This window comes from Mercenaria mercenaria, chromosome 4, assembly GCF_021730395.1.
Source record: "Mercenaria mercenaria strain notata chromosome 4, MADL_Memer_1, whole genome shotgun sequence".
NCBI classification, from domain to species: Eukaryota; Metazoa; Mollusca; class Bivalvia; order Venerida; family Veneridae; genus Mercenaria; species Mercenaria mercenaria.
This window is the reverse complement of record NC_069364.1, coordinates 18487202-18505393: the sequence shown is the minus strand read 5'-3', so window position 1 is coordinate 18505393 and position 18192 is coordinate 18487202. Positions and strand designations below refer to the sequence as shown.

The window sequence follows — 18192 nt, the reverse complement described above, 5'->3', positions numbered from 1 at the left end:
TAACGCAATAACTTTATTACATGACATAATATATTTGAAATAGAATACAGCAGTTTTAATCCATTTTCTAACATTTGAATTCAGGTGCCTGGTCGTTCTTGATAGTTATTAGAATATCTTCTTAACACGTGAGTTTCACGTTATGACACTCCCAGCATACTGTCTCATCAACCCGAATTTCAACACCGAACAATTCAGCTGAGCACCCTTCTGGCACATGAATCATCGGACAAGGCAGTGAAGGACATGTATCAACTGAAATATAAATAGCATACATTTGGTACAACAACGACGAAAGGTGAAAACTGAAATGTAAACACAATTTAAGACATCAGGCAAAACAGTGAAGGACAAGTGCTTTATGAAAATACCAACATAGCACATCAAGCACGTCAGTGAAGGACATGCGTTAACTGGATTGAAAACCTAATACATTAAGCAAGCAGTAATGGACTAATGTCAACTGCAATACAAACGCCGGACATCAAGCAAGTAGTGGTGGATTTATTTCAACAGAAAAAAAACACTTTTAATTCGGCGAGTAGTGAAGGACTTATGTCAACTGAAATACGAACATCCAACATTAGGCAAGAAGTGATGGCCGTGTGTCAACTGAAATACGAACATCCTACATTAGGCAAGAAGTGATGGCCGTGTGTCAACTGAAATACGAACATCATACATTAGGCAAGAAGTGATGGCCGTGTGTCAACTGAGATACAAACATCCTACATTAGGCAAGAAGTGATGGCCGTGTGTCAACTGAAATACGAACATCATACATTAGGCAAGAAGTGATGGCCGTGTGTCAACTGAAATACAAACATCCTACAAATGGCAAACTGTGATAGACTTGCGTCAACTGAAATTTAGAAACCATACGTTAGGCAAGTATTGACGCATTTATATCAACTGAAACAAATAGTAACGGACTTCTGTCAAATGAAGTACAAAAAAGAAACATACATTAGGGTAGTAGCAATGGATTTATGTCAACTGAAATACAAATACCCTGCATTTGGTTAGTAGTGATGGACTTGTGTCAACTTTAATACAGACAATATACCTTAAGCAAGAAGTGATGAATTCGTTTGAACAACTAAATTACAGACACCAAACATTAGGGTAGTAGTGATGGACTTGTGTCATCTTAAAGGTGGTCAATCACATTTAAACAACATTTAATGACATTTTTTACTTTTTGTATATTCTGGTAGAGAATTATTTAAGGAACAAAAAGACCGATTACATAGAGTTAGATTCCTATTTGAAATCTATATTTTTTTATTTTTTATAAAATTTTGTAATTACTCCCCTTTAATATGAAAGTATATAAAAAGCTGGGTATTTCTTTTTGTTCCGATACAATGTCTAGTTTTACATTTGCATTTGATAGACATATCAACTATTTAACAATCTGAACCAAAATGCAAGTTTAAAAGCTGTGTGTAGCTTCTGAATTTATTTATTTCCAATCTATCTTGGTTGCGCAACCAAGATAGGCAAAGGGAGGTAATAATAATATTTCAAACTTGCGTTTCTAATGAATTCCATCTAAATACATAATTTTTAATGCAAATATTTTACAAATATATTACAATATGTCTAATATTTATACATTTCCTTAGGCAAAGTATGTTTATCAAATTTATATTTATGATAAAATAACTCTATCTTGGTTGGGCAACCAGGATAGGAAAATGAAATTTTAAAAATACCTCCAGTGAAAATCTAATTTGTATTAAGTGTTAAGTGAACATAAATGAGTGTAAATGATCAGATGCTAAAGTTTCGAACAAATCCGTTACATGGCCAAAATCTGATTATCCACCTTTAAATACAAACACCGTATCTTAAGCAAAAAACCTTCTTGCGATTTATCGCTGATTTAGCACGGTATGTCGTTAACATGTGTGGCTATTTAACCAGTTGAGCTGACGCCCTCGTGATTCAGTTCCTGTGCATCTAAACTTTGAACCAAGGTAATTCAGACGATATTTAAAAGCCTTGATTCGTTTATAACTATACAGTTTGACAATAATTATACCAATATTATGCTAAATAATACATATTTACGTGATTCTACACAAAACTCGCAAGCCGGACACTGTGACGACGTAATGTATGACGTCATTAAATATGGTCTGTCAGGCGGGCACGGAAGAGGACTTACGCAGCCAATGTCTTCTCTGGAAGGACAACTTAGCGACCGGCAGTTGACAGCTGAAATAAATCAACCAGAAAAAATGTTTGATGTTGTTGGTTTTACTGGGTTTAACCCTTACCCTGATAAATTTCTAAATTGGACTTTTCCATCATTCAGTTTGGGCAGTATCACTTATTATCTAAAGGGGTGTTCACTGAAAATTTACTGACTGAATATCGAACAGTGAAGATCATGATCAGACTGCACGGATGTGCAGGCTGATCTTGGTCTGCACTGGTCGCAAAGGCAAATCGCTTGCCGCCAGCAGGCTAAGGGTTAATGCTGTTTTTCCAACAGTATTTTGATTACTTAAAGGTGGCCAATTAGCATGGATTCTATATCAGAACTTGGCAACAATCTGTCTTACCAATGTTTTTATACCGCTTTCTATACATTGCATATATTTGCTGTTTTTGGTGTTGTGAATAAGAATTAGCGTATTATTTCACAGTGTTAGATCTACATATATTTTGTTTCGAAAAATAAAAGACGGTAGAAAATAAATCACTCTTGCATTTGTATGAATAATGTCATAATGTCATCAAACAAATTGTAAAACTAGAAATTGTGTCCGTAGGACACGGATGCCCCCACATACTGTGCAATTTTGTTTATAGCAAATAATATCAAAGGGCCATAAGTGCTGTAAAAATATTCACAGAAAAAAATCCTTCCTTTATGATCATCTGCACATCAAGCTTGTTTATCTGTGAAAGTTTGAAGCAAATCAGGCTAATAGTGTGGCAGGAGTTGGACACACAATTTTTTCCTCAATATTCCCTATAGCAAAAAACTGTCAAAAGACCATATCTGTGGTAAAAATAGTCGCAGAGAAAAACTCCTTCCATTGTGGTCAACTACATTTCAAGCTTGTTGATCTGTGAAAGTTTGAAGCAAATCAGTCTCAGTATATGTGGGAGGAATTGGACACACAAGATTCGGGACGTACGGACGGACGGACGTGCGTACGTATACGGATAGCAGCAACGCTATATGCCCCCCTCCACCCCCCTCCTCCACCCTCACACACACACACACACACACATAAACGAGGGAGGTGAGGTGGGGGTGGGGGGGGGGCAAAAAAACCCACCACTTTACCAAATGCTTCAAATCCTTTCTGTAACTTTCATGTTTTGTTAAAAATTGAATACTATGGCCTAACGGTAACTTGATATGAAGTGGCCGCCAGAGCTAGAAATAGAAAAATCTTGCCCGGATTTCACAGGTCAAACTGCTGGCTGGATTTCGATGAAACTTCACAGAAATGATCAGTACCAAGCCTAGGTGTGCATATCGCTGACACGTTCCGCTTCGCTGCACGAAATGGCCACAAGAGCAAAAGGTATACATAGGGGGGAGACATATGTTGTGGTTTTTTTTTTTTTTAAACAAAAACACACCTTCTAGGTCTTATTTCATTTTTGCATAAACATTTAGATTCCTTCAAGTGTGCTCTGTGACAACACGATAGAGAAATAATTAAAGCCGATATGGCAGATCAGAAACGTTTAGCATGATATCAAAGAAGATATTAATTAAATGCATGCACTTAAGACAATAATGAACATAATATCATGATATTTAAAGACATACGCAAATACGTATACTGTCAAAGAAAGAAACGAAAATATGGGACCAAAATTGAAAACGAATATGAAAAACAAAAACAAAAAACAATCTGAAAAAAATCTTCATGATTCATGAGAATTCGATCTTATCATGAAATGGACACCTCTTCGCGTTTCGGCGGATATCATTGGGGATAGTACACAGTGTATACGTTTTGCACACACGTTTCAAGGCCACACATATGTTTTCATTTTCAGCGGCGTATCGTTTTATTCGTCTATCGTATTTTATGGTTTATGGTGTTGCCCTTTCCCTACATATTGTATTGATGAGTATATAACGTAATATTTCACTGCTTTTAGGTGCAGATCAAGGGTAACTGTTTAAGGCGGTAACGAGACTCTGCCGACGTAATGCGATCATGTATACGACGGACAAAGTGATGACTTTTCAAAGACAAATGACAATTTCGGTCCACTAGCAGCTAACGTTATGTATTTTTGATAAAATAACGTTTTTAAATCGTGAAATATACTAAAAGTAAAAAAGAGGAACTACCAAAGTACTGGGTTATCACTCCCATATAAATAACTACATTAATCATCTACATATATGAAGTTCGTAATACGTCATTTAAAGCACGAGAGTCATCTTACACCTATAATCGGTGAAAATGCTGGAATTCCTCGTATGGTATACGAGAAAACACGTGACCTGTTATATCCCCTAAAAGATTAATTCTTTTATGGCTCCATTTGCTCTATGTGGTTCCAGTTACGTTTGCTCTGCTCAGATTTTCTAAGGATTTTTACTTTTTAACTAATTACTGACCGCGAATAAGCAGAAAGGATAGTGGATGTTAGAATACAGTAAACTTATGTATTTCAAAATATTATTTCACATTTTGTAAGACTATAATTTATTCTGAGTAAAACCTCTAAAGTGACGTTTGGAACCAGTCCTTTATTGAAGGCACACGAAACTGTCAAAGACATTCCTAGGTTTTATCTGACACTTTATCATATTTACTGTAACGGCAATTTCCTTGTGGATAAAAAATAGCTTATTTTGTGACTATTTAAAAGAAGGATGTGGTCATTTCTTCGTACATGCCAAATTTAAAACATTCTGACGACATTGCCAGTATGTAGCAAATAAAATACGACCTTACACTAAAATTATCAGTAACTTGTGGGAAGGGAGAAAAGAACTACTTATGAATATATTTAAACTGCTGAAGAAAACTGGCATTAAGCTCAAACAAATACAAGGGGTTTTCAATAAATGCGTAGAATGGTTATACAACTTTTTTTTTCCCAGTACGTGCAATTGTGAATAATTGGTACCGTTTCTACTAGTAACCTGCTCGCTAGCAACTGTAAGTAAATTTCTAAAATAGAAAATCACATCAACTCTGTGTATATATAACATTTAAGTGATGTCTCCTAAAACACTGTTGAAACAAGAGTTTTAGTTAACAGCACAATCATCAGTTAGCAACAATTTCAATAACCGAACAAAGCAAAATGAACCCCAAAAAAAGTTTCTAACTCCCAGAGAAATAAGCAAGAGCTGTCAGTGGACAGCGCGCTCGACTATTCTCAGTGCTTGATAGTATAATATAAGCTATGAGTAAAACTTTAACATTACAATAAGCATATTCTAAGTCGAAAGGGGGCCATAATTCAGTCAAAATGCTTGATCGAGTTGTCTCCTCCTTTTTACAGACTGGGGTCATGATGGTAAACAAGTATGCAAAATATCAAAGCAATATCTCAATGGACTTTGAAAATATTTGGGGTGGTACGCAAACTTTAACATTTGTGTGACGCTCACGCTTACGCCGACGCCGGGGCGGGTAGGATAGCTCCCCTATTCTTCGAATAGTCGAGCTAAAAAGCAAACAAAATCGGAGACTGGTGCCTTCGTATCAAATAAATACTCTTTTTCTTTAACCTGTGTATTTTATAGATAAAAAAACAGTTGAAGTAGTTATGAAAAATATCATGAACAAAATCGACATTATGAAGACGCCGCTGACATAGGCCAGAATGCGTATCCCGGCCTTGCTTACAGAAATGACCACATCATAGGTATAATGCATGAGAACAGTATCAGATTTTGGCATATTTGTAGCAGTACATTAAAAAAAATATTGCTTTTCAAAATCATAAAAAATTAATAGGTCTTTTTTTCGCTAGTTTTGAAGTTCTGACGTCTCTCTATGTATCTTAAGCGCAAATATATAACAGCCATGAGAAAATTCAATCATTTTAATCAAATGAATGCCACTGTGCACAAAGCAAACTGATAAAAGTTCAAGTTTTCAACATAATAAAACAAAACTCACCGACAATAAAGGCTATGCCAACACACAATAACGTTGGAATCTTTACAGCCGCCATCATAAAGTGGAATGAATTGAAGGAATAAAATTCTTGTTATTTATATAGCTTTTCATGCGATGGCATCAGTATTATAATAGTCTACAACTTTAAAAATTGGCCTGATAACATTCAAACAAGAGGGCCATGATGGCCCTATATCGCTCACCTGTTATCATTGCACTTGAGGACAAGAAGGTCCTCAGAAAAAATATCTAAGTCCAAAGGACAGGAACAACAAAGGGAAGAAATTTAACCAAAAAGAAAAAAAATTCTTACAAGGTACAGATATGTCAAAATGCATTTAAAAATTGGAGGTACCATTCATGTTGTACCACAGAAAAGTGGTCTCGGTTTTCCCTACGGCCAATAATAAAAAAGTTACTAAAAATAAGCTATTTATAGTAACATAAAAGGGAAGTAATTAAAAAAATATTGTAAGTGAACAAAAGAAGGATCTGCCAAATAAATCTGTTGACATAAATGAAATTTCAGATCAGTATCTTCATTAGTTAAGGAGATATACCAATTTTAATTTGAAATAAAGGGAGGTAATCTGACATAAAATCAGTCCATAGTTATCTACCCTGATTGTCTCAGTCCAACTAATGACAATAATGAAATTTCAAATAAGTCCTATAAGTACTTACTAATATAAATCCATTTTGATTACAATCAGGGGAGGTAATCAGATATAAAATAACTCTGGAACCTACAATTGGATCTGTTTGTCATGGAATCCAAGATTTATTGTTGTTGAAGATATTTTGGAAGTTTGTATCAAAACAAACCATAAATGAAGTCTCTATATGGCTGCAAAAGCCAAAATAGCCAATTTTGGACCTTTAAGGGGCCATAACCCTGGAACCAATGAAGGAATTTGGCCAGTTCAAGAGAGGAACCAAGACCTTGTGGTGATACAAGTTGTGTGCAAGTTTGGTTAAGGGGACGCATATTGCTACATTCACAGTTCATACAGCAATGTGGAAGGGGTGCATATTCAAGAAATCGATGGTGGGAAAATAAAAAACATATTCCTAAACTGATATAATACTGATGGACACCTGTAATATTCAGTATTTTGTGGATAAGGATGTGGTACTATGAATGTAATAGGAAAACAGAGGTGTTTGTGAAAGTACATTCAACACAAAATATTAAGCTTTTGTATAAGGAACAAGAGCTGTCTCCATAGGATGACATATGCCCCCGATGGCACTTTGAATGAGTAGTTATGGCCGATGTTAGAGTTTAGGACCTTTGACCTACGGAGCTGGGTCTTGCGCGCGACACGTCGTCTTACTGTGCCACACATTCATGCGTAGTTATTTTAAAATCCATGCATGAATGACAAAGATATGGACCGGACACGCCCATCAATGCACTATCATGAAAAATGACCTTTAACGTATAAGTGTGACCTTGACCTTTGAGCTACAGACCTGGGTCTTGTGGCGACATGTCGTCTTACTGTGGTACACATTCATGCCAAGTTATTTGAAAACCCATCCATGGTTGACAAAGATATGGACCGGACACGCCCATCAATGCACTATCCTTTAATGTCTAAGTGTGACCTTGACCTTTGAGCTACGGACCTGGGTCTTGCGGGCGACACGTCGTCTTACTGTGGTACACATTCATGCCAAGTTATTTGAAAATCCATCCATCGATGACAAAGATATGGACCGGACACGCCCATCAATGCACTATCCTTTAATGTCTAAGTGTGACCTTGACCTTTGAGCTACGGACCTGGGTCTTGCGCACGACAAGTCGTCTTACTGTGGTACACATTCATGCCAAGTTATTTGAAAATCCATCCATCGATGACAAAGATATGGACCGGACACGCCCATCAATGCACTATCCTTTAATGTCTAAGTGTGACCTTGACCTTTGAGCTACGGACCTGGGTCTTGCGCGCGACACGTTGTCTTACTGTGGTACACATTCATGCCAAGTTATTTGAAAATCCATCCATCGATGACAAAGATATGGACCGGACAGGAAAATTGCGGACAGACTGACAGACTGACAGACCGACAGACTGACAGACCGACAGACTGACAGACGGTTCAAAAACTATATGCCTCCCTTCGGGGGCATAAAAAACAGGTTTTTTACAATAACAGTGTTCCAAATAATGTTGAAGGGATGAGATTTTCTTTCTAACACACCAGGTGTGCTTAAACGTGTAAAAATTTAACGCCACGTCAGTTCATCTCGGGATGGACGCCGTATTTCTCATTGATAAAAAATGTAAACAAAAAAATCAGAGTGGGATTAGCATTGCAAGGGCGTAACACGACATTCTACACAATGAATACCTTAGAACAGATATCTAAGATGCTACACAGGTCAGGCGGGTTAAATGCATAATGTCGATCACTTGAAATTCATCTTGAAAAGGTGGTTAATTTTAGTTTGTTTACATGGTTTTTAATTTTCCCACGACTTCTCGGCGATTCACTGCAAATGTATTACTGCGCCGGACGAAAGGTAACTCTAATAAACAACGGGAGACAACTTAGGTGTCAGCACGTGGATGATTTTTAAAAAAACATGTCGATGATTATAATTTCTTATCGAATAATGAATCCTATTCACATATTCGTCTTTACTATTAGAAAATTATTAATTTCTGTGGACATTTGTCAAAAAATATTACTTACAGTGGACTACTTTGCGCATCAAACTGGTTTCCGCTTCAGTTGTGAGGCACTTCGGTTATACTTTTGACAACAATAACAAAACACAAAATGAATCAATAAAGTCACTTATAAACCGACTGCTACTTTAATCAGTGTAAGTAAAGTTGTTGTTACAACTTTATACATGTTCGTTACGTTATGAGATAAAGTTTATCTTGAACTGCATAATCCATTATCTACGTTTACATGATATTGCATTTACAACTTATTTGACCCCATTTTTTTACGTGAATGACAGCATTCTCGTGCAATTCATGCAAACAGAGTTATGAAAAGTATGGTGGAGAATTCAAGGACAAATTATAAATGACATTAAAGTGAGGATAACTGTATATTCGTCCAGTTTTGATCATTGACATTCCTGCTGTGTATTAGTAACTTTTGTGAACAAGATTAGAATGTTGCTTTTGCACAAATACACATTGATTGGACCTCTCAACCAAATTTCATAACTTATTTTAGGGATTTTTAAGACAGTACATTTTCAAAAGTTTGTTGAATGTGTTTTGATATTTAAGTGCATTGCAGTTCATGAATACCAAGTTAAAAATTAATAATGGCAACATTTCTAGGCCTTAAATGTTTAATGTATTAAGGGGAATATACTCTTTTAGTTTTGTAATGTGGCATTCCTTGACCATCGTATCTTTTCTTATGCACTACTTTGTAAACAAACTAAATAATGTGTTTTAGCTCACATATGCCAAATGAAAAGCAAGACAGTGAACTTATTTCACATTCTTTCTTTAAATTAGAATCTGTAGGACATTGATAAATGTTTGGACAAAGTGAAGCACTATTATTTTCACACCAAAAAGTCTTAATTGTTGACTTTGAATGTACATAAGAAGTCTTATGTAATTCAACAAAAACTTTCTTGTTTCAGTTTTTCTCATTTTTATTTTAGTGAGCAATCCTTTGTGTACTTATAACAGTTGAAACAGTATTCATTTCATTTACCAAAACCTTGTACTTTTTTGCAGGTAAATTTTATAATACCCCACCCACTTTTTTCTAATTTCAAAGTATGCGTCCCCTTAAAATCAAATCATAAATGAAGCTGCTATTGTGCAGACAAGGCCAAAATAGTTAATTTTGGCCCTTTCTGGGGCCATAACTCTGGAACCCATTAAGGGATCTAGCCAGTTCAAGAAAGGAACCGAGATCTTATGGTGACACAAGTTTTGTGCAAGTTTGATTAAATTCAAATCATAAATGAAGCTGCTATTGGGCAGACAAGGTCAAAATAGCTAATTTTGGCCCTTTCAGGGGCCATCACTCTGGAACCCATTAAGGAATCTCGCCAGTTCAAGGAAGGAATCAAGATCTTATGGTGATACAAGTTGTGTGCAAGTTTGGTTAAAATCAAATCATAAATGAAGCTACTATTGTGCAGAAAATGTCAAAATAGCTAATTCTGGCCCTTTCAGGGGCCATAACTCTGGAACCCATAAAGGAATCTGGCCAGTTCAAGAAAGGAACCAAGATCTTATGGTGATACAAGTTGTGTGCCAGTTTGGTAAAAATCAAATCATAAATAAAGCTGCTATTGTGCAGACAAGGTCAAAATAGCTAATTTTGGCCCTTTCAGGGGCCATAACTCTGGAACCCATTATGGGATTTGGCCAGTTCAAGAAAGGAACCGAGACCTTATGGTGATACAAGTTGTGTGCAAGTTTGGTTAAAATAAAATCATAAATAAAATCACCATCGTGCAGACAAGAAATTGTTGACGCACGCACGCACAGACCACGGACGAAGGGTGATCACAAAAGCTCACCTTGTCACTATGTGACAGGTGAGCTAAAAAACTAAAACTGTAAAGGGGAAATGTTCAACTATAAAGTTCTAATTTTTACTAGGGTGGTTCCAATAAGCTTGAAGCTTTCATCACAATCGAGCTTAAACAAATTAGCATAAACTAATTTTACGACAATTAAGAATAACATTACAAAGTCGCCACAATCTATACATATATATCCCCTTGATCTTATCAAACTGCCGTGGAAAAGTTGGAAAATGAGGTATAATTCCACACATTATTTATAATAAATCATTCATCAAATAACAAATTTTGTTCACTTTATGCATCCAATAACATATTATGTGCATTTTATGTTTTTTAACATTATGTGGTATATATGTTTAACATTGTTATCATTCCGTTGAAATTGCTAACAGTGAGCCAGCACCACTTATCTAAATGTCAGCTTAAGTAAACAACAAGTCAGTCAGTACTGAATCCAGCAACACTAGTTAGTAAACATACCACTGTTACATAAATGATATACTGCTGAAATCTGACATTCATTTGATCTGATTTGGGTTTTACAGCACCAAACAGGTATAAAAATTCAGGTTTCACATCATTCTCAATTGTATCAAGGTATGAAATGAGAATTTTCAAACCTGCTGTAATCACAGAGGTACAGACAAATCAAGTGTTCAGGCTCTATCAGTAACCCCTTAAGATCATGCTGGGTTAAGGCAGCACTCTAAGTTAGCCGCTTTAGTCAGAAGGTATCTTAAATTCATTGTAGTAAATCATACCTCAAAATATGAACTACTTTTTCTTAGAGGTCTGTGACAAGAAAACTATTTACAAGTATCCTGCCTAGTCAGCTGTAGCTCACAGCCTTGTGAATTGCCTAGTAACTTTGAGCAATATAGGCTAGTTACCTCTGGACATAACCTTTTATCATGCTGGACATGATTGATTTTGCCTTTGCAACCAGTGTAGATCGTGATCAAACTGCACATCCATGCAGTCTGACCAAGACCGGCACTGTTCACCATTCAATCAGTATCTTTTTGGTAAGCACTCCTTTTAAAAGTGACTGGTATTGTCCAAATTGAAAGATGGACAAGTTCATTGTAGAAATTTAGCAGGGTATGGGATAATATCTATTTACACCAATGTAACTTTATGGGACAAACAGAAAAGCAGAAAAATAAAATTTCATAGAAAAGTTTAATATCCTTCAGAAAAAGATAATCAAATAAAGAAATCACAAAAAATTATACTAATAGTATATAATATATTCTCTGATTAACTCATAATTTGCATATACATTTGTATTATATCGTAAACTAGTAACAAAGAATTTCCTAAATCTTGACCTAAATTCATTTATAACAAACCTAATTGGTTGAAACATTAGCACAATCAACTACAAAGACCTGAAATTGTACCAAGTCAAGCTGAACAAAGCAAAAATATATACTGATCAAAAATAACTCTCACTTCATTTCATCAAGCAAATAATTTGTTTGTAAAGATTAAAACCTTCCTGCCTTTTTTCTTCAAAATGAAAAATAAAACTGAGATTTTCGTTGCAAAATAGCACTTTAAATTTTATATATACATGTACTAATCCATGCAGAAACTAGAGCTGCTTTTAAGAAAAGCGCATGTCTCCCACAACTGCCTAATCATCTGAATAGCTATGTATCTGAGTAAACCATGCACCAATGACTTAGAGTGCGGATACTGGCAGCGTTTTTTAGCAATTTTTGGTAATTCAAGGACCATAATTCCGAAGTACCTGGGCTTAATTGGCTAGTTATCGAATTTGGCTGAGGACCTATTGGCAAACACATTCTGTTCAAGTTTGGTGAAGATCGCATGAGAAATGTTCAACCTTAGAGTGCGGACAAGATTTACTAATGACTTAAAGTGTCGATACTGGAAGCGATATTTAGCAATATTTGGTAATTCAAAGGCCATAATTCCGAAATGCCTGGGCTGATTTGGCTAGTTATCGAACTTGGCCGAGGACTTATTGGCAAACACATTTTTTCAAGTTTGGTGAAGATCGTATGAGAAATGTTCAACTTAGAGTGTGGACAAGATTTGTGACAGACGGACACACGGATGGACAGACAGACAGACAGGAGTAAATCAATATGTCTCCCACTACAGTGTAGTGGTGTAGTGGTAGACATAATTCAACAATAACAAACAAGAAATTCTCATTCCAGCTCGAAGTCAGGCATATCGACAAGGAATGTGATACACTTGTAAGAATATAGACCGCCAATAACAACATACAACTGTATCATTAAAGCTGAAATTCAATTTGTCAAGTATTCCTGATCAATGAATAAAAAACCTAACTAATTAAATATCTGAATTATCTGTGTACAACTGCTAACAAAAATTCAACCTGTGATAGATAACAAGTAAAACCTTTCAAAATTCCAAAACAGTCTTACAGTCTGATATCAGGACATTCATATTTTAAGAAAATTAATGAATTCCTTTAAGTAAAACATATGACCCAAAACTAATGCAAAACTTAAATCAAGCATCAATTAACAATGAAACACTTTAGTTTTATCCTTTCTTCAGTGAACTATTAAGATAAAAGAAATTACAAGATGCACTGCATCCAGCTGAAAATGAAACCTAGGACAATAATTGCAGGATTATATCTATAAGCTGTCTGATTTTTACATGCAATGGAATATGGCAGAGGGTACAATGAAACAGCCACGTTGTTGCGTACAGCAAAATGCTCTTAAATATAGTGACCGGTATATGTGAAGGAAAAACATACCAGTTGAATGGCTGCATCTATTTAAATGAAAATTAGTAAATGAGCCGTGCCATGGGAAAACCAACATAGTGGCTTTGCGACCAGCATGGATCCAGACCAGCCTGCGCATCCGCGCAGTCTGGTCAGGATCCATGCTGTTCGCTAAAGATTTCTTTAATTGCAATAGGCTTTGAAAGCGAACAGCATGGATCCTGACCAGACTGCGCAGATGCGCAGGCTGGTCTGGATCCATGCTGGTCGCAAACCCACTATGTTGGTTTTCTCATGGCACGGCTCAAATAACAATGTTTTCAAGCTTACAAATCTTATCTGCACTTGACATTTAAAGTATAACAGGCTACCAGTATTTCAAATAAGGAACAAAAACATCTATGTTTTTATCATTACTTTTACAAAGAGCACCATTTCACATTTTCTATATATTAATTTGTCATTGAGGTTTTAATATAAAAAGAACCCATTTAATACGCAAACATATTTACAAAGAAAATCTAATGAATACAAAAGGTGAGACTCTCTTGACAGAATGGGACCATTTTTTTCTACCATTGCTATTAAGTTAATGCAGTAACCAAGCCATGTAAAATTAAACTTTTTAATTTATCACACACAAAAAAAACACAATACCAAAAGTTCATGCCTATTGCTAGCTTCAAAGTGAACAACATTTTAGTCATATATTTAGTAAAATCTATGGTTGCAAAACTTGACAGAAATTTGTAAAATGTTTTTGAAATAAATGAAAGACAACTGATGAAATATCAATCAATATATCCCATGATTTTGGCAGGGAGATGAAAATGCTGCTGTGCACTCCCTCAGAAGTTTGTTGATTCAAACTTTAAAGTCTATTTGTATTATTTTATTGAAGATATGTTTTTAACAAGGTTTCCAGTTTAACAGCATCAGCAGCAAATCTTCGAATTCCGTCAGAAAGTTTGTCGTTTGCCATTGTGTCCTCGTTCATCTCCCATCGGAAAATCTTCTCATTGACCTCCACACGATCAATATCTAACTTCTTTGCTGGAAACAGAATATTCTTACATTAAACATTGCTTAAATACCAGGTGGGAAGTATCTTAAATCACTTTTATAATTGTACACTGTAAGTATACACCTGCACTGAATGACAAATGCCCCTTGAAAATGCTTGATAGAGTAATATCGAAAAGTCAAAAAAGGTACTACCTCAAGCAAGAGGGCCATGATGGCCCTATATCGCTCACCTGAGTAGAGTTGTTTGCTTGAACAAATTTCCTAGCTAAAGCTTTAAAAATAAATGGCAAACTGACGCTAAGATATTAGAAAGTAGGTCAGCAGGTCATGTTCATGGTAACTGAAAGTCAGTCTTAAGATCGGTATGCAAAACTGTACATGTCATCCAAATTTCAAGGCTGTATCTCAAAAAACAAGAAAGTAGGTCATGAGGTCAAGGTTACAGTAAGGTGACATGTAATCACTTTGGTACATCAGGTAAATATAATTAAACAGTCTAGGAAATATGATCTGATAATTTTTTAAGTATTTTTTCCTATATAACTCATATAACAAGTGACCACCAGGGTGGGGCCTCTTTTCACCCCAGGGGCATAATTTGATCAATCCTGTTAGAGGTTCACAAGGCAATGATACATACCAAATATCAAAGGCCTAGGCCTTGAACTTTCAGACAAGAAGATTTTTATTTTTTTCCCTATATAAGTCTATGTTAAACTTGAGACCCCCGGGGTAGGGCCTCTTTTCACCCCAGGGTAATAACTTGAACAATTTTGGTAGAGGACCACAAGGCAATGCAACACAGCAAATATCAAAAGCCTAGGCCTTGCAGTTTCAGACAAGAAGATTTTTAAAGTTTTCTCCTATATAAGTCTATGTTAAACTTGGGACCCCCGATGCGGGGCCTCTTTTCACCCCAGGGGCACAATTTGAAAAACCTTCATAGAGGACCACAAGGCACTGCTAAATACAAAATATCAAAGGCCTAGGTCTTGTAGTTCCAGACAAGAAGATTTTTATAGTTTTTTTCCTATATAAGTCTATGTAAAACTTGAGGCCCCCCGGGGCCGGGTCTCTTTTTACCCCAGGGTAATAATTTGAACAATTTTGGTAGAGGACCACAAGGCAATGCTATATACCAAATATCAAAGGTCTAGGTCTTGTGGTTTTAGACAAGAAGATTTTTAAAGTTTCTTCCTATATAAGTCTATGTAAAACTTGTGACCCCCGGGGCGGGGCCCCTTTTCTCCCCAGGGGCACAATTTGAACAATCTTGATAGAGGACCATAAGATGATGTCACATGCCAAATATCAAGGCTCTACGTCTTGCAGTTTTGGACAAGAAGATTTTTTAAGTTTTTCCTTTCGGTTGCCATGGCAACCAGAGTTCTGCATGGAATTAAATTCTTTGAATAACTTTGAAAGGGGACCACCCAAGGATCATTCCTGTGAAGTTTGGTGAAATTCTGCCCAGTAGTTTTCAAGGAGAAGATTTTTTTAGAAAATGTTGACGGTCACACGACGCACGACACGACGTACATTGAGCGTCACAAAAGCTCACCATGAGCCTTTGGCTCAGTTGAGCTAAAAATCATAAACACAAAATTCCTGACAATATATGTATTTGACTGATGTTGATAATGAATACCTATTTTTATCTGAACTGGATGGAAGCTGCAGCAGAAGTTGAGTACACAAGATACACATGCAGTTTTACTTTAAGGTTAAAAAAAGGTCATCACTCTTGAAAAAGAAATCAGACATGAAAGTCCTGATAATATGCACATGTTACAGTTATGCTGATGAGGTATGTCAAGTTTCTTTTTGAACTTGAGTTGAGTACACAAGATACAAATACAGTTGTAATATTGTAAAGTTTAACAACAGGGTCATGATGACCCTGGATCGCTCACCTGAGTGATATGAGCTACATGTTTCAAATGTCAAACTGATGATAAAATATTAAGAAAGTCAGTAGGTCACATTCATGGTCAATGAAATTCAGTTTTACGATTTGTGTGCAAAACTGTGTATGTCATCAAAATTTCAAGGCTGTAGTATAAAAAACAGGAAAGTAAGCCAGTAGGTCAAGGTCACAGTCAAGTGACATCATATTACTTGGGGTCATCAGGTAATTATAATTAAACAGTCTTTGAAATAGGATCAGATGATTTTTTATGTATTTTTCCTATATAACTCACATAATAACTAAGTGACCCCAGGGCGGGGCCTCTTTTAACCCCAGGGGCATAATTTGAATAATTGTGGTAAAGGAGTACTAGACAATGCATCATACCAAATATCAAAAGCCTAGGTTGAATGGTTTCAGACAAGAAGATTTTTAAAGCTTTTTCCTATATAAGTCTATATAAAACTTGGGACCCCAAGGGCAGGGCCTTTTTTCACCCAATTTTGGTTAAGGACCATAAGACAATGCAACAAACCAAATATCAAAGGTCTAAGTGTTGTTGTTTCAGACAAGAAGATTTTTAAACTTTTTTTCCTATATAAGTCTATGTAAAATTTGGGACCCCCGGGGAGGGGCCATATTTGACCCTAGGGGGATAATTTGAATAATCTTGGTAGAGGACCACTAGATGATGCTACATACCAAATATCAAAGCCCTAGGCCATGTGGTTTTGTACAAGAAGATTTTCAAAGTTTTCCCTATATAAGTCTATATAAACCATGTGACCCCCGGGGCGGGGCCATATTTGACCCTGGGGGATAATTTGAACAATTTTGGTAGAGGACCACTAGATGATGCTACACACCAGATAGCAAAGCCCTAGGCCCTGTGGTTTTGGACAAGAAGATTTTTTAAGTTTTTCCTTTCCGTTGCCATGGCAACCAGAGTTCTGCATGGAATTCAATTCTTTGAACAATTTTGAAAGGGGGCCACCCAAGGATCATTCCTGTGAAGTTTGGTGTAATTCTGCCCAGTGGTTTTCAAGAAGTTTTTTTAGAAATTGTTGACGCACGACTGACGACGGACATCGAGCAGTCACAATAGCTCACCTTGTCACTTCGTGACAGGTGAGCTAAAAATGGGGTAGAACTCTTGAAAACAAGTGGGTCATGATGACCCTGAATTGCTCACCTGAGTAATATGAGCCACATGTTTAAAATGGCAAACTGATGCTAAAACAAGGGAGCAGAATGTCACAATATACGCCCGTCACAGCAAATTTGTTTACACTAGCACCTGTATTTGCAAATGGAATTTTAATTTTCTAGTTGTTTACAATGTTGTTTTTTTTAGAAATTATTGTAATTCTTTTATTTTTCTAAGTCCACAAAAAAAATCCTTACCAGGTAGAGATACCTTAAAATACACCCAAAATTTGAAAGTAACATCAATGTTGTACCACAGAAAAGTGGTCTTGGTTTTTCCTACGGTCAATTATAAAAAAGTTACAATGTAAGTTATTTATAGTAACAACTAAGGGAAGTTAATCTTTAAAGAGAAAAAAAAAAAAAAAAAAAAAAAAAAAAATCGAAAAAAAAAAATTACAAGTCCACACAAAAATCCTTACCAGGTAGAGATAGCTCAAAATACACCTCAGAATTGGATGTAACATGCATGTTGTACTACAGAAAAGTGGTCTCGATTTTTCCCTACGACTTGTAATGAAAAAGTTACAATATAAGCTATTTATAGTAACAGCAAAGGGAAGTAATTCAAAAGAAGGGACCAGTGCATGACACTCCGTCTCATGATGGTGTACAATTGTGCCAAGTTACATCAAAATCCCTCCAT

General features: G+C 36.0%; 2 protein-coding genes across 2 annotated transcripts in view; both read right to left on the bottom strand.

The window, feature by feature from the left end:
- LOC123551109 (uncharacterized) lies at positions 1 to 6287 on the bottom strand. The gene is made up of 3 exons (XM_045339809.2): positions 6129 to 6287; positions 2077 to 2223; positions 1 to 255 (listed from the first exon to the last, which is right to left on the bottom strand). The coding sequence occupies exons 1-3, from the start codon at positions 6184 to 6186 to the stop codon at positions 122 to 124; spliced, it is 339 nt and encodes a 112-aa protein (XP_045195744.1). The 5' UTR covers positions 6187 to 6287; the 3' UTR covers positions 1 to 121.
- Positions 6288 to 11828: 5541 nt separating this feature from the next.
- The window catches only part of LOC123551107 (transaldolase-like), a 28071-nt gene continuing 21707 nt past the window's right edge, over positions 11829 to 18192 (bottom strand). The window contains exon 9 of the mRNA XM_053540593.1: positions 11829 to 14458. Within this exon, the coding sequence (XP_053396568.1) occupies positions 14298 to 14458 (161 nt within the window). The 3' untranslated portion in view covers positions 11829 to 14297. The remainder of the gene's footprint in view (positions 14459 to 18192) is intronic.

Bases quoted from the DNA above. Each gene is read 5' to 3' on its own strand.
- LOC123551109 (XM_045339809.2), bottom strand. From the start codon at position 6,186: ATGATGGCGGCTGTAAAGATTCCAACGTTATTGTGTGTTGGCATAGCC. The intron at 2,224-6,128 runs GTGAGTTTTGTT...GATTTATTTCAG, and splicing joins TGGCATAGCCTTTATTGTCG to CTGTCAACTGCCGGTCGCTA. The intron at 256-2,076 runs GTAAATATGTAT...TTTATATTTCAG, and splicing joins CGAGTTTTGTGTAGAATCAC to TTGATACATGTCCTTCACTG.